The sequence below is a fragment of the Pithys albifrons genome, chromosome 4 (genome assembly GCF_047495875.1).
Source record: "Pithys albifrons albifrons isolate INPA30051 chromosome 4, PitAlb_v1, whole genome shotgun sequence".
Taxonomy (NCBI): Eukaryota; Metazoa; Chordata; class Aves; order Passeriformes; family Thamnophilidae; genus Pithys; species Pithys albifrons.
In genome coordinates this window covers 83,653,808-83,680,742 of record NC_092461.1, presented here as the reverse complement: position 1 = coordinate 83,680,742, position 26,935 = coordinate 83,653,808, and the positions used below count along the sequence as shown (strand labels likewise).

The 26,935-nt window shown below is 38.9% G+C and overlaps 1 protein-coding gene across 6 annotated transcripts in view; it reads right to left on the bottom strand.

Moving 5' to 3' along the window:
• The window catches only part of LDLRAD4 (low density lipoprotein receptor class A domain containing 4), a 288,364-nt gene that overhangs the window by 139,522 nt on the left and 121,907 nt on the right, over positions 1-26,935 (bottom strand). For all 6 annotated transcript variants that reach the window (XM_071554878.1, XM_071554880.1, XM_071554877.1 and 3 more), the window contains one exon: positions 8,606-8,746. In XM_071554878.1, coding sequence (XP_071410979.1) covers positions 8,606-8,746 — 141 coding nt within the window. The remainder of the gene's footprint in view (positions 1-8,605; positions 8,747-26,935) is intronic.

Sequence of the window (26,935 nt, the reverse complement as noted above, 5' to 3'; positions counted from 1 at the left end):
TCACCACTGAACAAAGCCACCTGTACTTCCCTCTGCTTTGTGCAGGCACAGGTGTTTACCTGGCTGAGCTGAGAACAGAATCAAAGATATGACACCAGCCAAAACAAAGTGGAAGTTTCTCAGAGTTCATCCAAATCAGACCAGTCTCCAACCCAACTCCTGTGTGGTTGCACAAACACTTACATAGGCAGAAGTGAGGGAGCAACCACAAGAAGCAACTGTGGCTTATGACAGTTTCAAGAACTTGCAAAACTGTGGAGAAAATAAGGGTTTCTCAGGCTTTCCAGTCTGAGAAAAATAGCTGTGCACTAATGACCAAAGCAACATGCTTTGGTTGAACACTACATGATATGGAAAAACATCATTTCTCTCACAATACAGGCCACTGCAGAGATCACTGAGAAGCACAGGCATTACTTTGAGCATGATGCACATTAATCTACACAGAAACTTCAGACAGAAAGCTTTCAGAGTGCATTTATTTATACAAGAACTTACAATTCAACTTCATCTCAGCTGTTACTTTAAAGCAGAAGGAGAAGATGAGCCTGCTTAAGGAAAATTAAGGTGGTTCATTTCATCAGGGAGATGAAGAGTTTCTGGACATAAATGGTCAGATACGCATGCAGAATGAAAAACAATTGAACATCACAGTCTGCAGCATTTACAGGGAAAGGACATCTAGTTCAATTCTATGTCCCTTTTATACAAGAGTTTTTCAAAAATCATTTTATGAGAAGAAAAACAACTCACAGAACACTTTAAACTGTATGAAAATATAAGCTATCTTCATACTACCTAGGCACCTGAAGAGCTTCAATGCTGTACAGAAGAAATAGTTCCTGAGTAGTTCTCCAGGCTTATACTAGCCGAGTGCAAACAGAGTACAAATGCATTACTTCTCCTAATGAGCATTTACCAGTAATAACCAATGTGAATTGAATGAATGGTTGGGAAAGCAGTGGCTTTAAAACTCACATAGCAGAAATTCAGAAATGCATCTAAACTTCACAGAGATTTATCTAGGCAGTTTCTAGTGCACAGTACCATGTGACCCCTGCAAATGAAAATGCAGCAAGGAAGGGCAGCAGTGAACAATACTTACTAATGTGGACTGAAAATAAAAGTAATAAAAGTTGCTCATTTACACTCTATATGATTTCTGACATCCTGTTGGAGCACCTACAAAGTGTACGTGAAATAAGGTCTGAAAAGAATTGTCTGAGCTTATTCTCTTCCTCACTTCAGGAGCAGATTGTGCCTGTGCTAAGTGATTGTGCTGTGGTTTTCATATTTGAATTTCAGGCCTGCATTGATGAAATGTTCATACTACTGTGCACTTCTGGTGCAAAAAACCAGTGTGTAAAAAGGGTGCCTTCAGAGTTTCAGAGTCTGTGGGAGGTCTTTTCCCCAGCATCACAGTAGACCGGGAGGAGCTTCGGTCTCTTGCAGAGTCAAGTATATCTGTAAGGTGCAAAGTCACATCGTGCCTCACAGTATTGCTCTGGGATTTCCAACCTGAAGCTAACCAGTCTTTGAATGAAAATTTTAATACAGCACACTTTCAGCACTTAAAATTCCCGTTTGCATCTGTAAGAAATCAGTACCCACAAAAGGGAAAAGGAGAAAGCACAAGCATTACCCAGAGTAACTGTACTAAAGGGTAACGTTTAGGACTGGATTGAGTTTCCTAAAAGTTAACAGGAAGTGAAGGACAGGTGAATGAAGTTTGTATGAAAAGCAAACACAGACAGTTCTAACAAACATTTTTTCTAGATCTTGATTAAATGTGATACAACTGACTTACATACCCTGCAAATGAATAAAATAGTATTTCAGAGCTAGTGAGATTCCAACATTTTCATCAGTACAGCACTGTGACTTTTTCTTTCTTTTCTCATTAACTGATATGATTAATGCTTAGCTGGAAACTTTGTGAAATGGAAATTCCTTACCAGAAGCTGAGTTCAGCCCTGTTTGTTAGCAGATACAAATGCCTGGTGTGGTACCAGTATACTTCATGGTTGTTATTGACCACATACGTGTATGTCTGGCCTGTCTGAGACACTAACAGCATCAGGCTCCAGGTGAAGAATAGGTAAACTCCAGCATTACTGTATTCCATGGTAGTTTTGTTATAGAATTCATGTGACCAGCATTCTATTTTATTTATTAAACATCAGGGAATAAAGTACTTTTTTAAAATACATACAAATAATACAAAACAAGAAAATTCAAGTAACCTTAATGATCTGGGTTTTTTTCAAAATTTCAAGCTCGTATTAATTGCTAACATTCCATGTTGTGCTTCAAAAATATGAAAAGATGAAATTATTTCAAAACAAAGTACAGAACCTATTTACAGCACATCAAGAAATAGAACTGCACTACAGGCTGAAAACCAATTGTATCTTCTTAACAGAAACACCTATTTAGTATTTAGTTACATATACACAAAGCTAAAATCCAGAGCAATATGTTTTATTCTGTAATCTGAATCCCAAAGAATCTCTTGCTTTTTAAGTAAATTAGCATACATATCAAATTGTCTTTCTATTAAAACTCCACTTGTCAAAAAATATTTATCACTCCATCTTCATTAGAAATTTCCTTATCATTAATTGTGCTTCTTGACAAAGAAGGGACAAGTACATGAGAGATCATCAAACAGCTCCAGAGCTGCCCTAAGCTGTGGATCTCACCTGGTTACCACAGCTTCTCCTTTCCAAAATGTAGGGAGCATCATGTAACTTCATCGTAACAGCCGGGGATATAGGGAGCCCCGGGTAGGGAGAAGAGATTAATCCTCCTGAACAATTGGGCCAAATAAAGAAAACATAAGCACATAGGTAAGCATTTTCAAGTATATACTCTGACTAAAGCAACTGCTACATACAGGTGACTGCGCAGTGTTATGCATATGCTTTATGGCCAGATGATGGCTCTCCCCATCCACCCCCTCCCAAGATCTATACTCCCAGCTAAATCACCCCGCGGTCCCTGAGCAGATGCAGCTGAAATCAATACCGTCCTAACAACATCCCTTTCCTTTCCCTCCTAAAGCCCCATATAATAGCCAAGTTTCAACTGAGATCGGTATTGACCGGCTCGCAGCACTGACGGCCAGGATCAGCCCGGATCGCTATCTGGTGAGAGGGGAGCACGTCCTGACTTTCCCCAGTCACTTAAGCCGGCGTCTCACTGCTTGTCCTTAGAGACCACAGCTCCACTCAGGCAGAGAGCGTCTAGACAGTATTCATGATCCATCTGTCTGGCACAGCCAGGCTGATGACAAACTCTATTAGAGCCGAAACATTTTTTTTTCTGCTCTTCCCTCCTCCCATCTCCCTTTTCCTCCGAGAAGCAGTAATCTGACACTGAAAATTACTATCATTGTTGCAATGCTCAAAATAGCAGTGCCAGACTTTCATTAACATCAACGCTAGACTGCTAAATATTTAAAGAAATGGATAAATTTCACCTGAAGTGGGACAGCCCGGCACACATGAAAGCAGAAGCACAATCAAAATGTAAATCTAAGCGGTTGTTTTTATCTGCACAAATTCGGTGTCACAGTCAGAGGGGGATGCCAAAGGTCTCTTTAAACAAAATATTTTCCTTTGATTGAGCTTTTTGTTTTTAAAACAGAATCATTCTCCAACCCCCTGCAGATCCCTACAAGGCTCAGAGCTGACAGCAGTAGGTGGGGGTGGTGAAAGGGAGAGCTATATATTTGATTTGTTTGGGGTTTTTTACCTTGCAGAGGAAAATGAACTCCTACAGCAAACTCTCCTATGCCAAAACAGCCATGACACATCACCTCCATCAATGTTGACAACTTGAAATTTGATGTAGACATAATTTGCACATGACAAGAAGGATTTGTTCTCACTTATTTTACTCTTCTGTAAATTCTCATGCCAGTCAATATTTGTATTTGATATGCCCACAAACATATACAGATCACAACAAAGATAACTACCTGTACTATTTTCCACCAAACAATTAAAAAACCTAAAATGTTCACAATCACAAGCCTTCTCAATGAGACACAGCTTGGACACTGCAGTCTGCAGACAACACACTACCCTTCCTATTTCAAAATCTAATTTAGCAGGACAAGGCAGGCTGATCATTTGTTGTGAAACAAAGGGAAATGCTCAGGCAAATGAACTGTGTCCTGCTAGAAGCAGGCACTTTGTTTCAGTACTTAGGAGTCTAAATTTTGCAGGTCACATGGAGCGGCAAGTTGCCAAAAGGGCCAAGTCAGTAATGTTTAAAATCCTACTCTTCACCTCACTTTTCTTGTCATGGCTTTGTGCTGTTAAATACATCCTTGACCTCCAAGTAATGTTAAAAGAACAGTCACTTCCATTATCTCAATCAATACGTCTTTATAGCTGATGAAAATAAAAACAAGTAACCCTACTAAAAGCCGACATGGGTTATGCACAAGGCGACCTGCAGGAAACAGTGCAGTGACACCGGGGTGTCCGCAGTGAGGAGGGGAGGCATGCTTCAATGTGCATCACTAAACCTGAGTCCCAATGGATAGATACCAAGCAAGGTGTTACCTTAACATGATCAGCTTAAATGCCTTAGCATGTGTTTCAGTGAACTTGCTGCACTGCAGCTTGTGTCATCTAAAATCAGACTCTAACACACCTTGGATGTGGTGCAGGTTTTCCCCGACTACCCTCTGATTTCTCTGTGCTATACGGAATAAATTGTCCATGCAGGAAGATCTATCTACAAGTCAGCAAAAGAAAATTAATAAAGCAAAATACACATTTTGTTTTATTTTCCACATGTGAGACATTGAGCTCAGTAGCAACATTTTTACAAGGGCATGTAGTGATACGACAAGGGGTACGGGCTGCAAGAGAGTATGTTTAAATTAGATATTAGGAAGAAATTCTTTATTGCAAGAGTGGGGAGACATGGAACAGTTTGCCCAGAGAAACTGTGGGTACCACATCCCTGGAAGTGTTCAAGACCAGGTTATATGGGGCCTTAAGTAACCTGTTCCAGTAGAAGGTGCCCATAACACAGTAGGGGTATTCGAAATAGAAGATCTTTAGGGTCCCTTCCAACCCCAACCATTCTATGGTTTAGAAGACTGAATTAGCAGTTATTACACTGAAGCTATATAAGAATGGCAAGAAGAGATGAACACAAGGACTGGGCGATTTAAACTTCTCTAACACAGTAAAATAGGATCTCCTATAATCATGAGATTCAGGGAGCAGGGCACCTACAAAAAATATATTTCTATACAATTGCTCATGCAACTTAACTAAACTGAACTAAACAAAAAGCTCCAAACAGACATTCTGCATTTTGCTGCTGGCAAGAACACAAATGAGAAATGCTTCAATAGCTGGGAAACATGGGCTACCGCTAACATGGCACACACAGCTTAAATAAACTAAAGCAAAACTTCCATATGTAAATTTATTTATCTAGACATTGGGGACAGTCTGTGTATAACTGTGAAATGAGATGAATATTTTTTCCAACACAGGAGAATAGAAAGTTTGAATACAACATGCTGTAGGTAAAGACAAAGGCAGTCCGTGGAAGAAACAGGCCATGCTGCTTGGAGGTAGACCAGCACAAACTTAGAAGTGGCTCCTTTCAACAGTTGTGCTCCCATTCAAGAACTGCACACAAGCACACAAGCAAGAAGATGCAAGAACAGAGCTGATATATAAAATGACCAGAAAGAAATTCCTGGTTTAAGATACTTCAAGGGTTTTTTTTTAGCACTCACTGTCTTCTTATTGAGCTGTATTACTGTCTTGTTACTAATTATAGGCCAATAAATGCATGTACTTCTGTGTTAGAAGGCAGCCTCAGCTGGGACATTTCAAGAGAATACACTCTGGTGTACTCTGGTAGGATCCCCATTAAAATCATTGAGAGAAAGCATGCACATATTTCTTAATTCAACATGTCATCCCTCTAAGGCCTGGGGACCTCACTTCAGCAAGTATTCTGAAAACATTTTTTCAGAGCCAACGCAACCAACTGACATGTCCGTAAGAATGTTCTTTCTTATTACTGAGTGGCACTGATTTCTGCCATGTAGTAGTCTGTTTACTAGCCAGAACATGATAAATATAATTTAAATACTGTTTATGGTTGTATTATTTTTCCATCTGGCTTCGATGTCTTTTCTCTTTGTTTCACCATTAGGATTCTGTTTCACTGGGATTTGGGGTTTTTTACTTAAAACCAAAGTCCCTTTATTTACCAGCACTTGTCACACAGTTCCTATTGCAATGAAAAAGTACAGTAACCGTCAATACCCCCAAATGCAACAAATAATGAACTGCCTTCTCTGCCACAAGGTAAGTAAAAAGTTAAACACTTCCAATTGCTCCTAGCAATGCATCAGGTATTTCTTCTACAAACTCCTCATTTGCAAAGCTGTTGCAAAACCAGCAAATACAGAACAACTTGATAAAACTGTTTACCTCATTATTCCTCTTCACTCAGCACTTGGGAGCTCTCGAGTAGCAGGACTATTGGACACCATATTTAAGGCGGAGTCAGAAAATGAACAAATACAACAGATTTAAGGAAACAATTCATATGAAGGAACTTGGGGTTTTGGTGTGTTTGGCTTTTTTTTAACCCACACAATGGGTAACTGACAGATGGGTGGTAATAGTTCTCACATCTGTAAAAGGGCTGATTTGAGAAGGAAGCTATTTTTCTCCAAGTCCACTGGAAAGTAAGAAAAATGCTGCCAGCTTGACTTGCACAACTTTACAGAGACAGGATCATGAAACACACCAAGTGCAATGAAAGCAGCAGGAAACCTGCTGCTGAAGGTTTTTCAGAGACAAATTTTGCTCTGTTTGGTCCAAATAAACTTCCTGTTGCTGGAGACGCGGGGGATGACTAACCAGCTGACCGGCACTGCTCCCTTTCAGGCAGGCCTGTCTTCAGACACAAACACACCTGTTTGTAACCTATAGCAATGCCTGAGGGGACAGATCTGACTTAAGGGAAGACCAGGAAGTTTGCAGATCCTGGATCACGCTGCTATGATTACTGCACGACTGCCAGCAGCAGAGAGGAGTCCCAAAAAGCCACCAGCACTGTGGTTACCAGACTTCACGATGAAGACAGATTTGGGAGTTCCACCTAGGAGCTCCACCTAGGAACAAACAGGGTGCCACAGTTACACTACAGCTGTGCAGGGCCACCACCTGCGATGCCTCAGCTGCTGCTTGATACCAAAGCCCTTCCCTCCATCTGCTACCACTGTCGTTTTCATAGCCCCTTTTGCACAAAATTTGTGCTGGCTTGGTTTAAGAGAAGAGCTGTACAGTATCCTAGTCCAAAAATTCCTCTATTTTAACTTCAAATATATGCTACAAGTATTGCATGAAAAAATAATAAGGTATAACTTTTTTACAACTCAAAAGCCAAGGTTATGGGCAAATATACAACATTTTGATCTGGACCCATCACCAAAGCCTATGGCTTGCCCTGGGGCTCTGGAGAGAGTACCACTCAAAACCAAACAAATTAAAAGAAAATAAATAGCATAAAATAATATACAGGTCATTACAATTTCAAAGCCACTGAAATCACTGCAGAGGTACAAAAGCAGTACAAAGTACAAAGACATTTAAAAGAATTAAGAGTACAATATTTAAGAACATGTTCACTTGGGGGTTAGAAGCCAGCGGAGTAAACACAGATATTCAGCACCTGACTTCACCTTCTGTTATGAATCCACTCCGCTGATTTTATCCTGCTTATAGCCCCATGTATTCATTACAGAAATTACAGATACCTGCTGCTTATAATTCCTATTTTTAATAACAACACAGATATTGCACAGCCACAGTCACAACCAGAAGTGAAATCGCATGCTGAGGGATGTCAGTGTTGGGAGAACCAAACCATTGGGAAAGCAGTAGTAACATAAGATCACTTCTATTGTACTTGTACATCAGAAACATTACTGGAAAATTTATCCCCCATCCAGAAAGCAGAATTGTGCTCTACAAATAAAATATTGCAGAACAAACAAAAGCAAAAATCAAAGTTTAATTTCAGTGTACATCACTGAGGATGAAGCACTAAGAAAGCAATTCTGGTAATAAAATCTGGCAACCAAAGCTATTTGAAATATGTACCTACAAAAGGTCAGTGACCAACCAAATCGTGCTGATCTTAGCACCAATAAAATGCATTTGATTAATAGGAATGATGACTGCAAAGATTACAACTTTCTTAATAGTCTTAGTAGCATATAAAGACTGTTACACAGACAAAGCAAATAACATTTTTTACAACCTTGGAAAACAAATTATTTAATTATGCTGTCTTTCTCAGAGGCCATATAATCATATAATCCATGACTACAAGCTCAATGTCTGCAGCACAAACTGCCTTTGCCTAACTACAAATGTCCCTGTTTAGAAACCTAGAGAAAGTGTGTTACAAATCCATGCTAGCTCAGAGAAAAACAGTATTTACTTTCTCTGTCTTACCCTCCCTTGACATCATATTGCCGATCAAGTTTCCAAACAGACTTGCATGTACATCCATACATGGATGCACACAAAGAGCCAGTACTTACAGCTAAAGATGCCTGGAGGTGGATGCTCTGTTACAAGCAGGCAGTTCTCTTCATCACTGTTATCCCCACAGTCATTCTGTTGGTTACAAATCAATGAACCAAGATACAAACATTTACCACTGGCGCAGGTGAATTTGCACTCTGAAAGGCAAAAAAGAAACCAAAACATAAACTTGTGAGAAAATTGATGCCTACCCTTCTTCAGTGCTAGAATGATTGATATTAAATAATATTTTTCAAGTAGATGCTGTAATAGTGGATGGGTCTTTGGGACTTCAACAGCAAAATAAACAATATTGTATTTATAGCATTGCATGTATAAATATACACATGACACATTCCCGATCACCAGAACCAATCCACTGGTTAACCAGATCTGCCATTAGGGAGAATTCAACTGTTTTAAAAATAAACAATATTTTTTAAGTTCATGTTGATTACAGTTCACCTTGGACAAAGACCATGTTCTCATACATGTTTGTCTGCACCTTATGTATTTGGGGCAAGACAGCACTATGAATAAAAATAATAATTCTCCCACATTAAAAAAAAAGTCTTGCATCAGCTGTAAAGCAACAGTATAGTTTTCAACCAGGACCAATCCTGCCTGGACAAAATTACTCCTTAACTACCTTCCCAAAGCCAATTTGCCAGTCTCCCAACTAATTGCAATCAAACGCTTGGTGTCTGCACATTGAATTCCCACATATTAGTGTTCTTTACAAAATTAGTCGACTTCTAAAACTGCTATAAAGTGTCTGAATGCTATATGCAGGCATGCTGTAGTTTTCACATTTTGTTCATTACCAAAAAAAAGAGACCAGTTTACTCTAAATATGATTCTGTCATGAGAAAATGAGACAAAGTATACTTCATAGTAAGAATTGGAGATGTAATTAAGAAATGTTCACAAAAATATACATGCAATTATAAGAAAGGTTTCTCACTAGGCTTGTTCCAAAGTTAAATATACTATACATACAGAACAGAAGACACGTTATATCTCAACAAATTAGGATTTAATGATTACACTACCAGCATGTTGACAAATTTGGTTGATTGCCATTCACAAGCAGAGGCAAAGCAGGCAGAATTAGAAACACTCATAGGCAGTTTATTAAAGTAGTGCCATTCCTTGAACTCTGGGCTTCCCTAAGGCTTCAGTTTGGCTTGACTGGTTCTGCTACAGAAAGATGATTTTCTGGTTCTTCCCAGTAAAGAGACAGCATTTGTTAATCTTCAACACCATCAGCAAGACACTATCCTTTAATCTTAACAGCACTTGCGCTTATTCTGAACTGATATGACAGGACCTCCAGTTCTAAAAAGCCCCTAAACCAGTTACTGAGGTAAGATACTTACCCACATGTATCTGTTGTGTAACATAAGCATGGTAATAACAAAGGAGAGGAAAAGGTGTTTGAGAAAGGGAACAAATTAATTTTTCTTAGTAAATTTCTTTTGTATATAAATGTGATTTGCAAACTTCACTCTGAACACTTTTTCAAGAATATTAGTGACATTTTGGTACACATACCAGGAAGAACCTGCTGTAACAAAAAATGTATGTGTCAATGTGTGTAACATATAAAATGTTACTTAGGAATATAAAGAGGAGGAATAACATTCTATGCAAGGAAAACAAGATCCTCCTGTGGGGAAAACCCCCCTATCTTTATATGTCACTTGGTCAAACTGCACTGAGAAAATTAGTGAGTATTTGCCTAAATAAGGACCTCAACTTTAAGCTTTTTCAGTGCAACCCTGCAGTACCTGAACTATTAAAACTGTAGAATAAAATATTGTCCAAAGTATATTACCTTGTTCCTTTGTCGCCCTGTCCCTTCCTGCTACAACAAAGAACTGAAGAGGCATTAACAGGGCTTAGATTTCCTGGTTTGAGTATAGCCTATAAAAAAAATTCATAACCAAATGAAGTAAGCCTTTGAAACCTAAGGAACTAAGAGGGCTATTAACAGTTAGTTTTGGAAAAGAGACTTAGAAGATCAGCCTAAATATTTGCAATATGATAATTAAAATATTTTAGGACTCATTTCTGCAATTTCATGAAGAAACTCAAACAAGCAAAAAACAAAGCTGTCTTCAAAGATTAGAAAAGTCAGCTTGAAAGGGTTCAAACTTTCCAGATATCTTAAGTGAGGGATATAACATAGGGTGAAATTAGAGTGGTAAGGAACATAATGCTTCTATTTGAAAGACAAATGTCAAACACTTGAAGTTAGGACATTTGGCATGCTACTTTGGCTACACTATTTAATGTTTTCCAGTGTCTTTGTGTTGAGTCCTAATGTAACACTTTCCATGTTTCCCCCATAGCTGACAGAAAATGCTCAAGCAAGATGTAAACTCAAAAGCAATTAAAGCTAAGAACTCTGGACTTCTGTTTGCCACCAGATTACACAATCTTCAGATAAAAGACTAAACCACTACAATTTTAGTAGCATTATTAAAGTCTTAAAGTTCTGGGTTTTCATGAACATTTCCCTAAGAGGACTAACCAGAGGAAAGAATTTGTGCTGTAAGATGTTTTGCGTTTTGGTTTGGTTTGGTTGGTTTCTTGGTTTTTGTCATAGATAACAAACCACATTGAAATTTGTATTCAAAAAACACTCAATGAACTTTTCTTGTAAAATATTATGGCTACTTCCTCCTTCCCTCAGCTATGTGAAAATTGCTGCTGTCAAAGTGCATTAAAAAAAGAGTCATCAGACCTCTTGTCCCCATTTGATGTGCCAACATTGACTGGAAGGTTGTTCATGATACCACAGAAATTCTGTGTTGATTTTTAAATGGGCTGTGCTGTCAAAAACCATCTTGCCTTGTGATCTTCCACCAAATTTATTTGCCCAAGGAAGCAGTTATTCTGTACTGGGTCTGGCTGGGATGGAGTTAACTTTCTTGATAATAGCAGTCTCTAGGGTGGCAGTTTGCATTCGTAACCAAACAGTGTTGATAACACATGAGTGTTTTGACTATTGCTGAGCAGTGCGTGCACTGCATTGAGGCTTTCTTTTTTTCTCACACATGCATGTGCAAAAGTAACTTCTAAATCTAACAAAATTTAATATCTAATGGAGGACACAAAAGTGCAAAACTTTGCCTGCATAATCACATTTGGTTGAAGGCTGAAGGAAATACTCAAAAGAAAAATGTATTGTAGGAATGGGACAAATTAATTAAACAGATTATTTGATGAAAATACAAATACTTCTGAACATGGAATATACTTAGGATTTGGTATTTGCAACTTGTAATTGAAAATTCAATGCCTTAAATTAGTTTGCATAGTCAATGCATCTAAACAGTATGTGCTTTTTCTAAAACCAGAAAAAAACTCCTCCTTATCAAGTAAGGTGGATTCAAAATTCAGGTTGTTTGACATAGTAGAAAGCAAATATTAGACTATTGTCAAACTGAAATAAACCTGCAAAGATCTGTACCAAAATACAAGGAGTGACCTCCAAACACTCCAACAGGGAAATCCAGACCAGTCCAGACTAGGCCAATATGCCTAATGACACACCAGAGAGCCCTTTTCAGTACAAAGTCTTGTTCTTGGCCTGTCTAGACAAGAACAGGAGGAAAAGCTCCTGTTCTGAAAACAAGCCAGCATGATCCTTCTTTCATGTATAAAGTCTCAAAGCTAGACAGTTTCCCTTTTCATTTTCAAGTGGCAATTACTGAAACATCACTCGGTTGGTCAGCAGGACTCTGAGTAGAGCTAAACCTGAAGCACGATGACAGCTACTGGAGGTTGAATAAAATCAACCCCTCCTATAATTATGTCTAACTATGGTCATAATTACATCTGGATCATAATTTCAAAAATTATCTTTATGATATAGTGATTCTTCAACATAAAGTTTTAATAAATATACTTCCACATAGGACTAGATTACCTTGGAAAAAGAAAGGAATGCTAAGAATATTTATATGAATATTTCCTATTTTTAGAAACTTCATGCAAGTATATTGCGCATATGTTCTAAGTAGATGTTTGTAGGTACAATTACATACAACTACCAATTAACATGACTTAATTTCAAATAGTTTCAAATAGTTAATTGAAGGTTATGTTTCTGTTGAATAGCAAAAAATGGGTTTGCCTCATGATAAGAAAACTCCCCATATCAGATTTTTTTTATTGTGAAATGCAAGATCTGATGTATTGGGGAGGCTTATTTTACACTTTCTGTGCCTAGCCAACAAGATCATTTTATACTTACATTCAACTTAATTCTTTTAGACTTCATTTACACTTGACTTCATCCATATGAACAGCATTCCCATTGTTTTGTCATTCCACTTACTGTAGGGCATTTTTAATTATAGCTAAGTGCTGTTTGTTTTTCTAACGTAAGTCCAACCACAGGCCAAAAAAAAAAAAAGCAATGAAGTGTCATATTGAAAAAATATGGTGGTTTAGGCCACTATTATGATGCATGTCACAGCTACTTATTTAATGGGTCTGAGATGATTATCTGACCCAGAGGCAGAATTCTGTTCCATCCATTCAAATAAAAATTAAAAAACTATATATGCAGCCAGTGATTTCAAACTGTTGTGACTGAACTGTAGCAACGTGGTTCAAATGCACAAAATTAAATTCTAGGTGATGTCTGGCACTTAACGGTAGTGTAAAGGCACTCTCCTAAAATCCAACGGACTGGCAGCAGCCCGAGCAGCACAGCCAGCAGGGGGTGATCAAATACTCTACTGAAATCATGTAAGTGGAAGGGGAAAATCTCTGCTTCCAGGTGGATCTACATCTCCAGAATAAAGGTGTAATTTCTAATTTCTTACATAAAGACTCCATTTTAAATATGTCATCATACTCCTGTTCATATTGCAGCATGTAAGGGCCTGAAAGAAAGTATGTTTAAAGTGCATGATCACCTGTTATAAGAATAATAACAGGCAGAAGCAATAAATTGGGGAGGGTGGATGGAAGCACATTTTGCTAGAGATTAAAGAAATACGAACCACAAATACCAGAGTCAGTACAATAAAACCCTGTTCAACCTCTCATAAACATCTGTCTCTGTATTATTTTTAATATTGTAGATTGTAGCTTTATAATGGGAAGTAAATCATAAATAGGAGACATGCACACAAGGAACATGTTTATTTGGGAAAAAGCTTGGTTAATAAGGAAGATGGCAGGCTGCCACATGATCTAATAAACCTCCATTGGTGCACGGAAGGGAGGGATAAATAGGTCTTTACAAAACAAAAAAGCACTTCACAAAAAGAATGCCAAGCAGAATACCAGCAAAAATGAAAGCGGATCAGCTTATACAGAGTAAGAAGCAGAGATGTAAGCCACAGCCAGAAGCCTGTCCTCAGTGCCCACGGCCTCACGCAGGACCAAGGCTGTTCTCAGAGCCACACAACGTGGAGACAGAGACCTTCTCTGGCCAGGGGAGATTACAGTCTTAAAACCAGGCTGATTGAAAGAAGATGGTTACTGGTTCACAACCAGTCTCATTTGCTGAGCTACTACACTCTTGCAGTCCCCCGTGCTCACTTGCTTATCCAGCAATTATCTTTTCATCTTCTTCTTAAGGCAAAGCCTGGAGCTATGCCCTTTAATGAGTTACTATTTATGTCAGTAGCTAAAGGAAGCAAACACATATTCTTGCACACAGGTAAGTGAAATCCTGTGTTCAGTTCACCAGTTCAGGGCATTAGGACATTTCACCAAGCTTACCTTAACTAATGTAATGAAATTATGCCAGGCATCATGGGGGCAACCCAGAGAGCTCCTTTATTTTGAGATTTGTCAGTGAGGTTGGGTTTTGACTGTGATCTTTCTTCACCATATATACCTGCCTCTGGTGTTAAAAAAAAAAAGTCTCTTCCTGAAGGCCATTGGGGCATTATGAAAAGAGTTTTCATCAACACTGGAATCTAACTTCAGGAGACTTGCTGTCATGTAGCCTTCATCCTGCCCACGCAGCAAGTCTCCACAGCTTCACAGCAGGAATCAGGAGCTTTCCTGAGCATGTCTCCTCAAGAACGAGGAGACAACAGTTCCCATCACAGCAGTCATCACCATCAGACAAGCCTCTCCAAGGTGATCTTAGAGACTGTCAGGCTCATCCAAATCTCCAGTTCTGCCAACAGAGGAAAAGAAAGCCTCTTCTATTGCCACTTTCATAAATGATCTGTTCTATTTATCAATTACCTCTCCATGAAACATTAAGGCAGTATGAGCATAGGTTTGCATTTTCTGCCCTTCTACCCTCTTGCTCTTCCTAACCTGGCAATATTCTGCCTGCTTATGCTCACAGAGCACTGAAACACTAGAACTTCTCCACAAAACTCATGAGCTGTGTCCCCTTTTCTGCATTCATGTCAAGATCCTTTGCACCCCACCAAAGCATCCTGACATCCTCTCCGGCCACAAAGCTTCTGCTGAAATGTCCTTTCAGCACGGCATGTCTGGCACTTCCCAGCTCAGGGACTTGCGTCAGTGCCAATAACTCAACCAAATCATGGTCCTGCCACTGACCTGTGAGGCACTTGGGTGAGAGCCCACAGAGAGAAGAACACAGAGCACCATAGCTGACATTTGATGAGAAGAAATGACCTACAAAGGATGGGTTTCCAGAAGCTACGAGAAGGCCCCATGCTTCCCCCTGTTCAATGTGGCAAAGCAGGGTCAGATATGGCATGCCAGGCCCACCCCTGGGCACGTGTCCTGTCTCACTGCTTCACCCAGGGGAGGTGCCCGATGCCCGGGCTGCCCCTGCCCTGGTGCTCCCACCACCTCACTCCTGGCTGGGACAGCAGGATGGGCACTGACTGCCAGAGCCTGCCCTGACAGACCCCAGGAGCACCATTGCCCCTGACATTTCTATACATACTAACAGTTTTCTACATCAGTATGGAGATGCAGGGAAGGAACACTGGTGACTCAGCTAATGACACTCTCACTTTCAGTTGAGAAATTATATGAGGAGATGATTAAAAATACATTAAATATGTACCTCATAATTTTTGTCAAGCACAATGTCATTATCATGGGCAAGTGCAGATAAGAAGGGTATGTGCAAATAAGATTTTTCTTAACATCGTGTTCTCCTTAATCAGAATTCAAAGAATTCTTGAATTATGGTAAATATTTTAAAATTATCTTAGTTGGTTTTCATCTTAAGAAATCTTTAATAATCACAAGCAGTACCACTTACCACATTCATAGAGTGCTGCATATGTAGAAGAATATAAAGTAAAAATCATGTTACTGTAGCAGCTTCTTGTTTTTTCTTTGAAATACTGTTTGCATTACAAATAGCTCAAGACTAGACCATTTTATCAGGAAACTTCACCCTCTTTGAATCTAGAGAAATATAGATTAAACCATGTCCATTCACGGATGCTTGGCTAAGTTTTGACTGCAGCTCTAAGAATGGGCTCAGATGAGGACACAATAGTTATGGCAACATCCAAGAATTATCTGGGGGTTGAGGGAAATGGGATGATTGGTGGGGAGAAGTGCTGTCTTTATGTTCTCTGTTATCAAATTAGGTCAGATTACTTAAGACTGTGACCCCTGTAGGGCAGGAACTGTTTTAATTTAGCTCTCCTAGGATGTCCTGAAATACAGAATAAATACCATTCTCACCTGTAATTATGTAATGATATTGAACCAAGGAAGAGTCTGAGAATACACCCGAGAATGGGACTTTTCATACAAGTAATTTATGATGCAGGCAAGAGTATATTGTGTTTCAGGTGGCTGTTCAGATATCAACCTAATACTGATGACAGTACTTTTTTATTCATCTTCCTGAGCATAATGTGCAGTAAATATAAGAGAGATGAATGTATTTACTAAGTGTCATGATGCAGGACAGTTATGGAGCTTCACTGTAACATGAATTCCAGATTTCAATGGACAGCATTCTCCTTTCATTTCTCAATAGTATTTGAATTGTGCAATGAACACTAATGTGAGTAACAAGTTTATTATCATCTAGATCATGTTCTCCAATCCCCATCTGCAGAGATTTGCATGTTCCTGCAGTAAATATCTTGTCACTGTTAGGTTTTGTACTTTAAAAGCAATTTCACATAAAGTCTAATTACCTAAAAAGTGTCTAACTCGGGTCATTGTGTTTCAGTGTTCACATAACAAAAAAAAATAAGCAAAATAATGCCTAGACTACAGGGAAACAGATTGCTCTCAGTGATTTGCATTACACAGAATAGACAATGTTTTTTATGAACTGGTATTGTCTTGTATTAATTGTTAGGTAATTCTTCCCTTCTTATTAATCTCTGTCTAAAAAGCGAGGCACATATTTTATCCACCTTAGTATCTTTCCTACAAGGCTGGGGGCTTATTGGTAAGCATTTCAAACATAAAAGAAACAAAATAATAATGTTTTTCCTGTTAGAAAATTCTTCCTTTCTACCATTTCCATGAACACTTCCTCTCAGGTATGTGTTGCACTGCAAATGTGTACATTCCCACCTATATGCACTTCTCTTCTGCTTTTATGGAAATAAAAACTGGGTGTTGTTTTTTTTTTTTTTTAATAGCAGTTATATTTCCATTGTCTGCATCGGGGAGTCTCTGGCAGCACTCCAAAATAACGAAAAGGCACAGACACTTTGAGACTCCAGCAATAACACCGGCAGAGGAACAGCCCAAACCATACTGGGACAGCAGGGGAAAGGGCAGATTAACTGTGGTGGTGAAAAGAGGTGAGCTCTGCTCCCCTTCACTTTCACACAAGTTTTCCACTTCATTTCCAGCTGCTGCCAAGTACAGCCATTACTACAACCACCAGATGCTCCTCTTTTGTCCGTGAGTGCTCCCAGTGTCAAGTGCATAAGACAGACAGACAAGAAGAAATGTGAAGACACAGCAGACTAAAAACGGTATTTTATGGGTTGAGTGTGCCCCATTTAGCAACCTAAGCAGCATAGTGGCAATAAAGATTATTTCACATTACAATTATGCAATTTTGTTTAAGCATCGGCAACATATTTGACCATGTAGCGGTTATTTAACAATTTCCATGGCCAAAGTGCTTAAAAAGTAGACTGTGCAGAAAACACTGATACAGGCATCCCAACAGTATAATCTAAAAAGTAACAGTGGATTTAGGACAGTGCATTTCTGGTTCTGAATGTCAACATACTATAAACAGAATACTGGATGGAGCTCAGTCTATCCATGCACCATGCATTATCTTGGGAAACCTCACGGTACAGAAAACCAAAGCAAAAAGCCTTCCTTCCCCAAACTGCATTCAGCTTTGCAAATACATGGAGTGTTTAAGTCAAAAAGTACCTAATGAATAGGCACCAGCTTGACACAATGCAAAACTTGAATATGAACAGAGCCTCTGGTTCACAAGCTCAGGCCATGGCTACATTGCATGTGAGAACCAACAAAACCAAACCCAAGCTGGAGCACTTGTGTCCCCACAACCAAGTGCTGTCAGCTGACACTGCTGCCCAACGGGGCAGGGAGTGGAGGGAGGGCACAGCCTTCCTCCAGCATCAGCTGTGGTTCACATCCATGTGCAGCTGCTTCTCTGGAAAGACAGAGACACTAAGGAGGTTTTTAGTGGGTTTGCTTTAATCAGGGGACCACTAGACCCAAGCTGAATGTCAGGATGGTGAGGAGGGAAAAGACTAGAGTGTGGTACCAAGAGAGGACTGACAGTGCCTCAGTATCCAGGTGTGATGGTAGGGGCTTGTCTTCACAGATGACATATGGCTTGGGTGAAGCCACCCAGTGCAGCACCCTCCTGGCTCAGCTGGCTTTGAGAAGTTAAGCATGCTTGCCTCTTCTTAAGCACAGTTTTGCAAAAGGAGCTCAGTCTAGTTTACATCAGCACTAACACACCTGAGTAGTGCCCACCTGCCAGACCCACTTACAGGTATGACCAGGGCTTGGGGCACCACTGATGGTTAACGCTCATTTAACTGGCAAAATGTGCATCGCGTTTGAGATTCAAGTACCACTTGATCTGCAAACCACCTCCCAAAACCCAAACTCATTACCTCACACCTACAGCTGTTCTGGGCATTACTTCTGTCTGTGGTTTATCTTAATACGCTAGACTGGAAACTACTGTGGCTGACATGCAGATCAGTCATGCCAGCCTTGAGAAAGCAACATTTGTCAGAGAAGCAGAGTCTGTAGCCAATAGCAGTAGCCTTTCCAGACGTCTCATTTAAATCTGCTACTGTGTATCTGTCAGAAGTCCTACAGAATTTTTTGGGTGGGGATAAGAGATGGTGCTAATCTGCAGTTACAGTTCAAGTTATCAGTGTATCAATGACAAGTTAAAGCATGTTAAAAATTATACAAATGATGTGCTGAACACAGAGAAGCACCCAAAACCATACCAGAGCCATGAAAGAGAACAACAGCCAGAGCATTGGAAACTCAAGAGCAACTAATTGTGTTTTAAGTGGGGGTGACACAGTTTGTGATATTGTACCGGCACATTATTACTAATTTGTTCAAAGATGGTGATAATTTTCTGTGTTTCTGTAAGTCAAAACAATTGAACCAAGGTCAGTTTCATACTACTAGCCCCTCCTCAGAATACTTCAAATAGGGAGTTCATAGTAAAGCAAAATAGTCAGATAATATAGCACACTGCTATTTTCAAGCAAAATCAAAGGAACAAAATATTTGTTAGTGCTTCCTAACATCCCTTGAATTTAAGGTCCTTATGCTTAAAAAGTTACATTGAGACACTAGGAAACACCACCTAAATGAATTAATTTTCCTTGTCATTAGTATGTATGTCTTTAAAACATAAAATCTGTTATTACTGGATGTTATACTAACATACAGAAAATACTTCTTCAGAAAAGGGACCATTCCAAAATCCAGGATACAGATTAAGAACATTTTATGATTTGCAGGCACTGTGTTCAGGTAGATGAATATAAAAAGAATGGTCACACATCCTCAAGAAATAAGTTCAGCAGCTACCAAGACATGTTAAAGAGCAATCTAGCACACAAATACTTGGAGATCAAATTCAAAGGTGAGAGAAACTCTATAGTAGTCTAATATAGGGCTCCTTGGTTTTTAATTAGTCCAATTTATCTCTCAGCTACTTACTGATACAGAAAAAAGGCAATGTGAATATGTTAGTACATTTTAATGTTTGTGCATCAAATCACTTGTTTTTAAGGTCTGAGCTGAAACGTGGCTTCCAGTGGGCAAATACCACCTGTTCTATGCAATATTAAACAAAAACCATTCAACCCAAGTACTTCAGCAACAGTTTACACAAACCCTTTGCACTTTGTGTTACAGTGGAATAGGAACAAACTAGCTAGAGAAGTTGTAATTAACAACAGTGGGGAAATAATATTGAAATATGTCTTTTTACACTTCATGCAGTAACTCTGTCTTTGAGTTGGCAGCAAATTATTTAAATGTGCTCTGCTCCCTAAGAGACAGAAGCAGGACAACACACCCTGATAAAAGGTCATTCAAAAGGGTAGGAAACACCTTTTATAATAGAATAGGATTATACAAAATATAAGAAAAATTTTCTTAAAACAATCTAAGTGTAAGGGGGTTTTGAGAAGTTTACCTGGTTTAAACAGTAAACACACACTGTAATACCTATTGGTATATGGTATGCAGTCATCAAAGCCTTCATAATGGGATTAACCATTTAAAAGAGATGAGCACATTTCTAACAGATATGCATGTGTAACAGTAATAACTTACAGTCTTCAGAACATATTGCTGCTGTTAAATTCATAGCTGAAATGGTAGCACTTTTGACTGAAGAGTATGGTTTTGGTTTAAATACATTTTCTAGACTTCCAAATATGACCTCATACATTCAGTTTTATTTTTGTCAAAGCTTAAAATACAGAATGAAAAAATCTTATTCCACTAGCACACATTAAGCATATCATTAATGTAAGAAAAATTACATTCTCTTGTGACTAAAACATCAACATCCACGTGATCTGACACTGCAGACTCTTCTTACCCTTCTTGAAAGGCAAAGTTGTGGCAGAACCGATGTTCTCAGCTGAGACAGGTGCAGTTTGAGGAACACTGTTCCTCCATGTTATTTCTCAGGACACTATTTTTGATTTCCATGGTGATTTCTTGGGAATACACCTGTAGGATGCTGTTCTTTGCAAAACTTCAATCACTGAGTTAGGGTGAACATTTTAAATGCCAGGTATTATAGAGATACTCACAAAGGAATAGCTGAAGAAAAAAAATAATTCTATTTCTGGTTTCCAAATGGAACATTGGGGTCCTTCAGAGAATCAGCAGCGTACAGCTTTTTAGAAGCGTAATTAAATCATTCATTGGGTAAAAAATAAATCTATTTGATTACATCAATGAGGAATTCACATACATAGACTGTCTACAAAACTAGCATTAAAACTATAAGCATCAAAGAAACAGGCAATGGATACAGCAGGGTAGGCATCTTTCTAACAATATACTGATGTTGAGTGGCTCTGTCTCATTTTTGACATTTTGTGGGTTAATCATGTGTATTTTAAGGGTAACTTTGCTTCGTTGAATTCAACTACAAAACATGTATTTTAAATATCTTGCTCATTCTTTTCTTTGACATTAAAGGTGACCTATATATATTAAGATTGTGGAGAGACACTATGAATATATAGAGAGAGATACAGGAAAACAGAAAAGTAATATTAAAAAAAAAAAAAAGAGGAATGTTTTTCCCCTTCTTCATTTTTAAAAACACTAAGTATTACATTCTCTCATATTACAAGTACCTAGAGATGAGAGAGGACTACTCCTTAAATCACTTAAAACTCTCTCAATAATATCTTCAACTTTAATGGGGCTTCAGGTATTTATTTCATTTAAAGCTTATTTATATCATCTACCTAGCAATCAGCAGCCTACATTTGCCTTCTGCATAAAGATTTCTGCAAGTGTCTTCTAAATATTTTTTCTCTCTCAAACCACATATCAACAGCAAAACAAGAAAAGCATAACCTGATTAACAGAAGAATCCTATTAATGTTCTTATAATTTCTTTATTTACAATGTATAGGCAAGTACCTTGCAAAGAAATAAAATCAAAGAACAAAAAAATCCAATCTTTCTATTATCTTTCCTTCAAAAGTTCACTTTTGATTCTTACCATTATATAAAGATACATGTACTGTCACATGAACATATCTAACAGCAAAGTCAAAGCAAAGGCATTGCAGGCCAAGGTTTGAAGCACAGTCTTGCCTCAGATGTATGGATCCAGGGATTCCTTCACCAAGTACTCAGCCTGTGAATTATTTCATACTTCTTAAACACAAGGACAATGTAGAGTTCAAAATCTCTATGCAGAACCATCAAAAAAAGCATTCGCTTGTTTTGCACGGAAATTTCCACAGGTCAATAGAAAACATTTTTTATTTTTAACAGAGTATCATCTGATTTTGAATCCATGTATCAACAATATATAATGTATGATGTGCATTAGGCAATGCAGGGCACAACAGCACATTCCAAACACACATAAAATATTCCTGCCAGACTGTACTACAATTTTCCAGTTTCCGTTTTAATACTTCATGTCTGCATACAAAACCAGCAGGCCAAACAAGAAGACTGGCCTCAATTATGTTCATACAATATTCAGGAGAAAAGAGATTTGCTGGCTATACTGGTTGCTGTACAAGAGAGGTGTCTGCAGAATTGCACCATCACATTTGCAAAGTATGCAAGACTCAAGTCTGGTAAAGAACCCAGCATGGAGCAGCCTGAAAGGAATGCATAAGGCTGTGTACCAAAAGTTCCAGGGGGGAAAACAATTATGCTGTCTTAAGTAATAGTTCTAGAAATTTTTCCTTCAGAAAAGTCACAGAAGATAAAGATCTTGAAACAAAAAGGTTACAATTGTTTTCTTAGCTTCAGTTTCCCACAGTCTATATAACACTGGGCAAGTTATTTGGCTCTTCTCAGAATACCTAGAATAATAATTATAATAAAAATATTTCAGAAGAAGAAGAAAGAGGAAGGGGGAGAAGGAAGAGGAGAAGACAAAGACGAAGTAGTTAGGATTTTTTAAATCTCATCAGCTATTAATTCACGTCTGTTATCTGTACAGATTTTCTCAATGGAAACTGTGTTTCAGATGCGCCACCCAGACAGCTCTCAGATGAGATCTAATGCTTTGTCTCACTTTCATTTAATGCAAACATCTATCTCTAAAGAAAACGTAAAACAAAACACTTTTATATCTTATCTTGCATGACAAGTCATTTCTTTTTAGTTCAGACATGGTTCCAAGTGCCTCTTTTCAACCATCTACAGAGAACAATTAAGTCAGTATATAACTAGCACTGTTGCAGTAGTCAGTGGAGCTTTGCCTTGTTTATCTTTCATTTCCTGAGGCAGATACAGCACCTGAAGAAGAAACCCTGAGCAATATTCTCTTCAAAGACTAATCCATACTCTTCCATGCCAGGATCTAGTCTCTGTACTCACTGAAGTCAGTAATAAAGCACATGTTCACTGTAAGACTGCAAAGATCAGTATTTCAATGAGGATGAATGATTATAAATTTCTTGCACCAATATACAACGATGTCTTTGTCCTCAGTGACATCTCCCCTAAACATTTCAAATTAAAGTAGTTAGAAAAATGAAAATGCTTTATCTTTGCATGAAGAAAAAGAATATTAGCAGAGCATGCAAAGCATCATAAGGATGGAAAGCTGCCATGAGCTCTGTCTAAAATATTGTGCGTCTATGTCAACTGTCCATGACCCTGTCACCTCTCCACCCTGGAGGCCATGAAATTAGACCTGTCTGAGGCAGGGATAGTTCAGGGGGAAAAAAAAAAACAAACAAAAAAAACCACAAAAACAAAAACCACCACCACCACAACAATTTTTTCTAAAAAAAACCCTGCATTACATTATTAATTTATGAGAAAGGTGTGAAGGTTTGAAACAACTGCTCAGAGAAATCTGCTGAATCTAAGAAAAGTTTTGAAGAATAAAAATAAAAGCAAAATTAGCCAACTGAATCTAGTTACAGATAGCCTTTGGTATATTATTCTATTCTTCAGTATGTCAGGGAAGGATAATTTTAAGACCTACACATGAACAGAAACCAGTAATTCTTTGTTTAAATTGGTATTAAAACCTGAACAGCCATTTTTCTCATTGCCAGTTCAGCCACTATTACCAACAGGTCAAGGGCCCAAATTCACTTCCCTTTGACATTGTATCTTCAGTCAGAGTCATGATAACACATTTCTCAGCAGCCCAGTTTCAACTGGACTGCAATAGGACCATAACAAGAATTTCAACAGGACATAGGACTACACCTGAAAACGGGGATCATGCATTTTTGCGACTGTGTGTCAGTCCTACACCAACTGATGCTCCCCAACTCCAAGGGAGCAAGCAGTGCCCAGTGCTGATGAAAATAAGCCTGCAGTAATAGTCATAAATTGTGCAGATGTAGTTGCAGCATATGACAGATCCAGGTGCTTCTCCCAGTTCTCCTATTACAGAAAAAGGAACACTTTTCTGGATTTACTGAACTGGCAGATTTAGTACTGAAGGAGAACACCTTCTGCAGTAAGCAAAGTCCTGATGCATGCTACATTACCTGCAGGGCAAAAGGAAACAGCCTTATTTGAGTGCCAGCTTCCCCTCCATCTTGCATCTAGTGATTTCCCTACTTTCTCTCATCATGTAGAAAACACCCTTATGATACAGAAGTCTTCAGACTAAACTAATATCGATAGGGTCATAATTTTGCAGGCAATGCCAGTCTGTGGGAGAAGACCCAGAGTTTATTAAATGGCAAAGGTATTATAAGCACTGGATCGATGAAGATGTGGACATTGTGGACCCCAGTGTTCCTAACACTGATGTTATGCACAAGATCTACAAGGACATGGACTCAAATGCACCTTATATGGACACTTCGACAGTAAAATAAGAACTGCGTCACAAACGTATCTTCCCCATTGTATTTTTCCCTTAGTCATTCCCTCTCCAGGTTTCTTCTTCCCATGATTCCCTAGGGTTCCTTTCCTGCCACTCTTTCCCACTGGTTGAAGTTCTGTATCCCCATTGGTCTTTATCCTGTTCTTCTGATTGGTTGTTATCCCCATTCTGTCATTGGCTGTTGTAAAGTTCCACCCCTGCTCCCCATTGGTCCATTTCTCAATCCATCTCTCAACCAATGGGAAGACTGACTCCGCCCCTCGTTCCAGAACCTTCCCTGCCTGAGTCCATAAAAGCAGGCATCTCCAATAAAGTTTTATTCTTCTGTTGCCAGCGAGCCTGGTGTCTGGACCTCTCTTCGGGGTGTGGTGGGGGATTGGTGCGGAGGGAGCCTTCCTGGGCTTTGAGGGGCTAAGGCTGATATGCTGAGAGCTGATTCATAAGAGCTGAATAATCATGCAGAACTGAGCCCCTCAGAGCTGAATCCTGCACCAATATTTGGTGGAAAATCATCCACCGTTACCAGTCAGCTTCTGCAAATGTATGCATTTTTTCTTCCTTTTTACCACACACAGCCAACAGACACTGGTCTTTCAGAATTAAAACTAATTCAACCTTTAAAACATTCACAACGATTTTTTAAGCAATCACATACACACGCAAATTAGTACCAAACACAATAAAAGGGGAAAGTCAGAAGATTTTGTGCCTGAGCTGTTGAATTGCCATAACTGGTTTTTGCCATGATAGAAGTAATGCATATTATATACAAATAGCATATAGAAACTGTCTCCAATGCACTCCATGTGAAAAGCAAGCATTTTAATAATTGATGAAAAGTCTGTTACTGATATTAGTACATTATTTGACAATGTCATAAAATATTAGATGTAAAATTAAACTGAAATGCAAAGTTTAAGTTTCTTAGAAGTCCTCAGTCTATCTGCACTTACCACCTTGGACATATCTTCCTTGTAACAGATATTCCTAGATCTTTCATAGGTATCTCCTTTCTTCCTCATGAAATGTGAAGTTTACCATATGTTTACCTTAAACCACTTGTTTCAGAAAAGCTTCCAGGCTGCTACTTCAATGCTAAAAGAAGAAAAGTTACTACAGAAACAACCAAACCAACAAGCTACTTTAGCAATAAAACTTGCTTTCTTATAAAAAGTTAAAATTTTATGGAACAGTAATGGGAGAATTCTAAAGGTAAAATGTGCTCAAGTAGTTGCAAAAACCCACCACCAAGAAAACCCTCTAACATGAGCATTCTTGCAAGTTCCCAACGTATTCATGATAAAAAAATTAACTGAGGAGTAACACCTGATGTTCAAGCTCAGATTCCAGGATTTCAAGATCCCCAGGCCATTTATGCTCTTAATTGGTAATAATAAATTTTCATCACTTACACACATTTAAATCACAAATACTTGCATACCTTGCTGCTGTACAAGGGAAAGTGTTAAATGCCATAAGCAGAGCCCCTTTAGACAGTCTGATGACAGAAAGTTTCTAACTAAAGCTAACAAATATGAACCCTGATTCTGTAATAAGGCTTCTTACACTTGATACCCTCTCCTCCAGGAAGAAAAACAGTGGTCTTAAAAAAACAAAACAACTTAGTCTTCTTCAAGATGTGTTGTAACTCAACACACACACACACACCAGTCCATGCACTGCTAGAAGGGATCTTCCAATCCCTTACTCCTTAGCATAGCTCGTCCTCAAAACCACTACAGTTGTCTTGGTCAGGGGTCTTGGCAGGATGGTCAGAGCTGGCAGAAGCCAATCTCTCTGGCTGTTAGCTGGAGCAAGAAGGTCCTGACTGTTCCTAGTAAAGCCTCCTGTTTGACCACTGCTCCTCTCTCCACAAGAAAGAGGCAGAAACCCATACAGCCAGGTTCTCAAGCTACTGGCTGGACCACAGGCACTGAGAGGAGATGGTGAGTCTTATCCAAAGGCCAATCCCTTCTGGATTGGTCATCAGAGAGAGGTGAGAAATGTGACATATGCACAGGGCAGCTGTCAGGGGATCAGTACTTCTGGTCTGTATCTTGAAACTATTGTGTGCGCTGCCATTGGTCCCAAAAAGCCTTCTGTGGCAAAGCTACTAGTGGAGCATAGGCAGAGCTCTGAGAGGAGCTGGGGATCAGGAAGAAAGAGGAACATTCGAACTGACAGAAAACTGCAAATGCTACAAAGAAGAAAGTGACTTACCTGCTCTAGGAAAACTCCCCTCACAAGGATGCACAACTGTACAGTGTGTCCCTGAAGCCATGGTGATTTGACTGAGAAGCATGAAACTAAGCTTTAAATAAGTTGTTTGAATCACATATGACAGGCCACA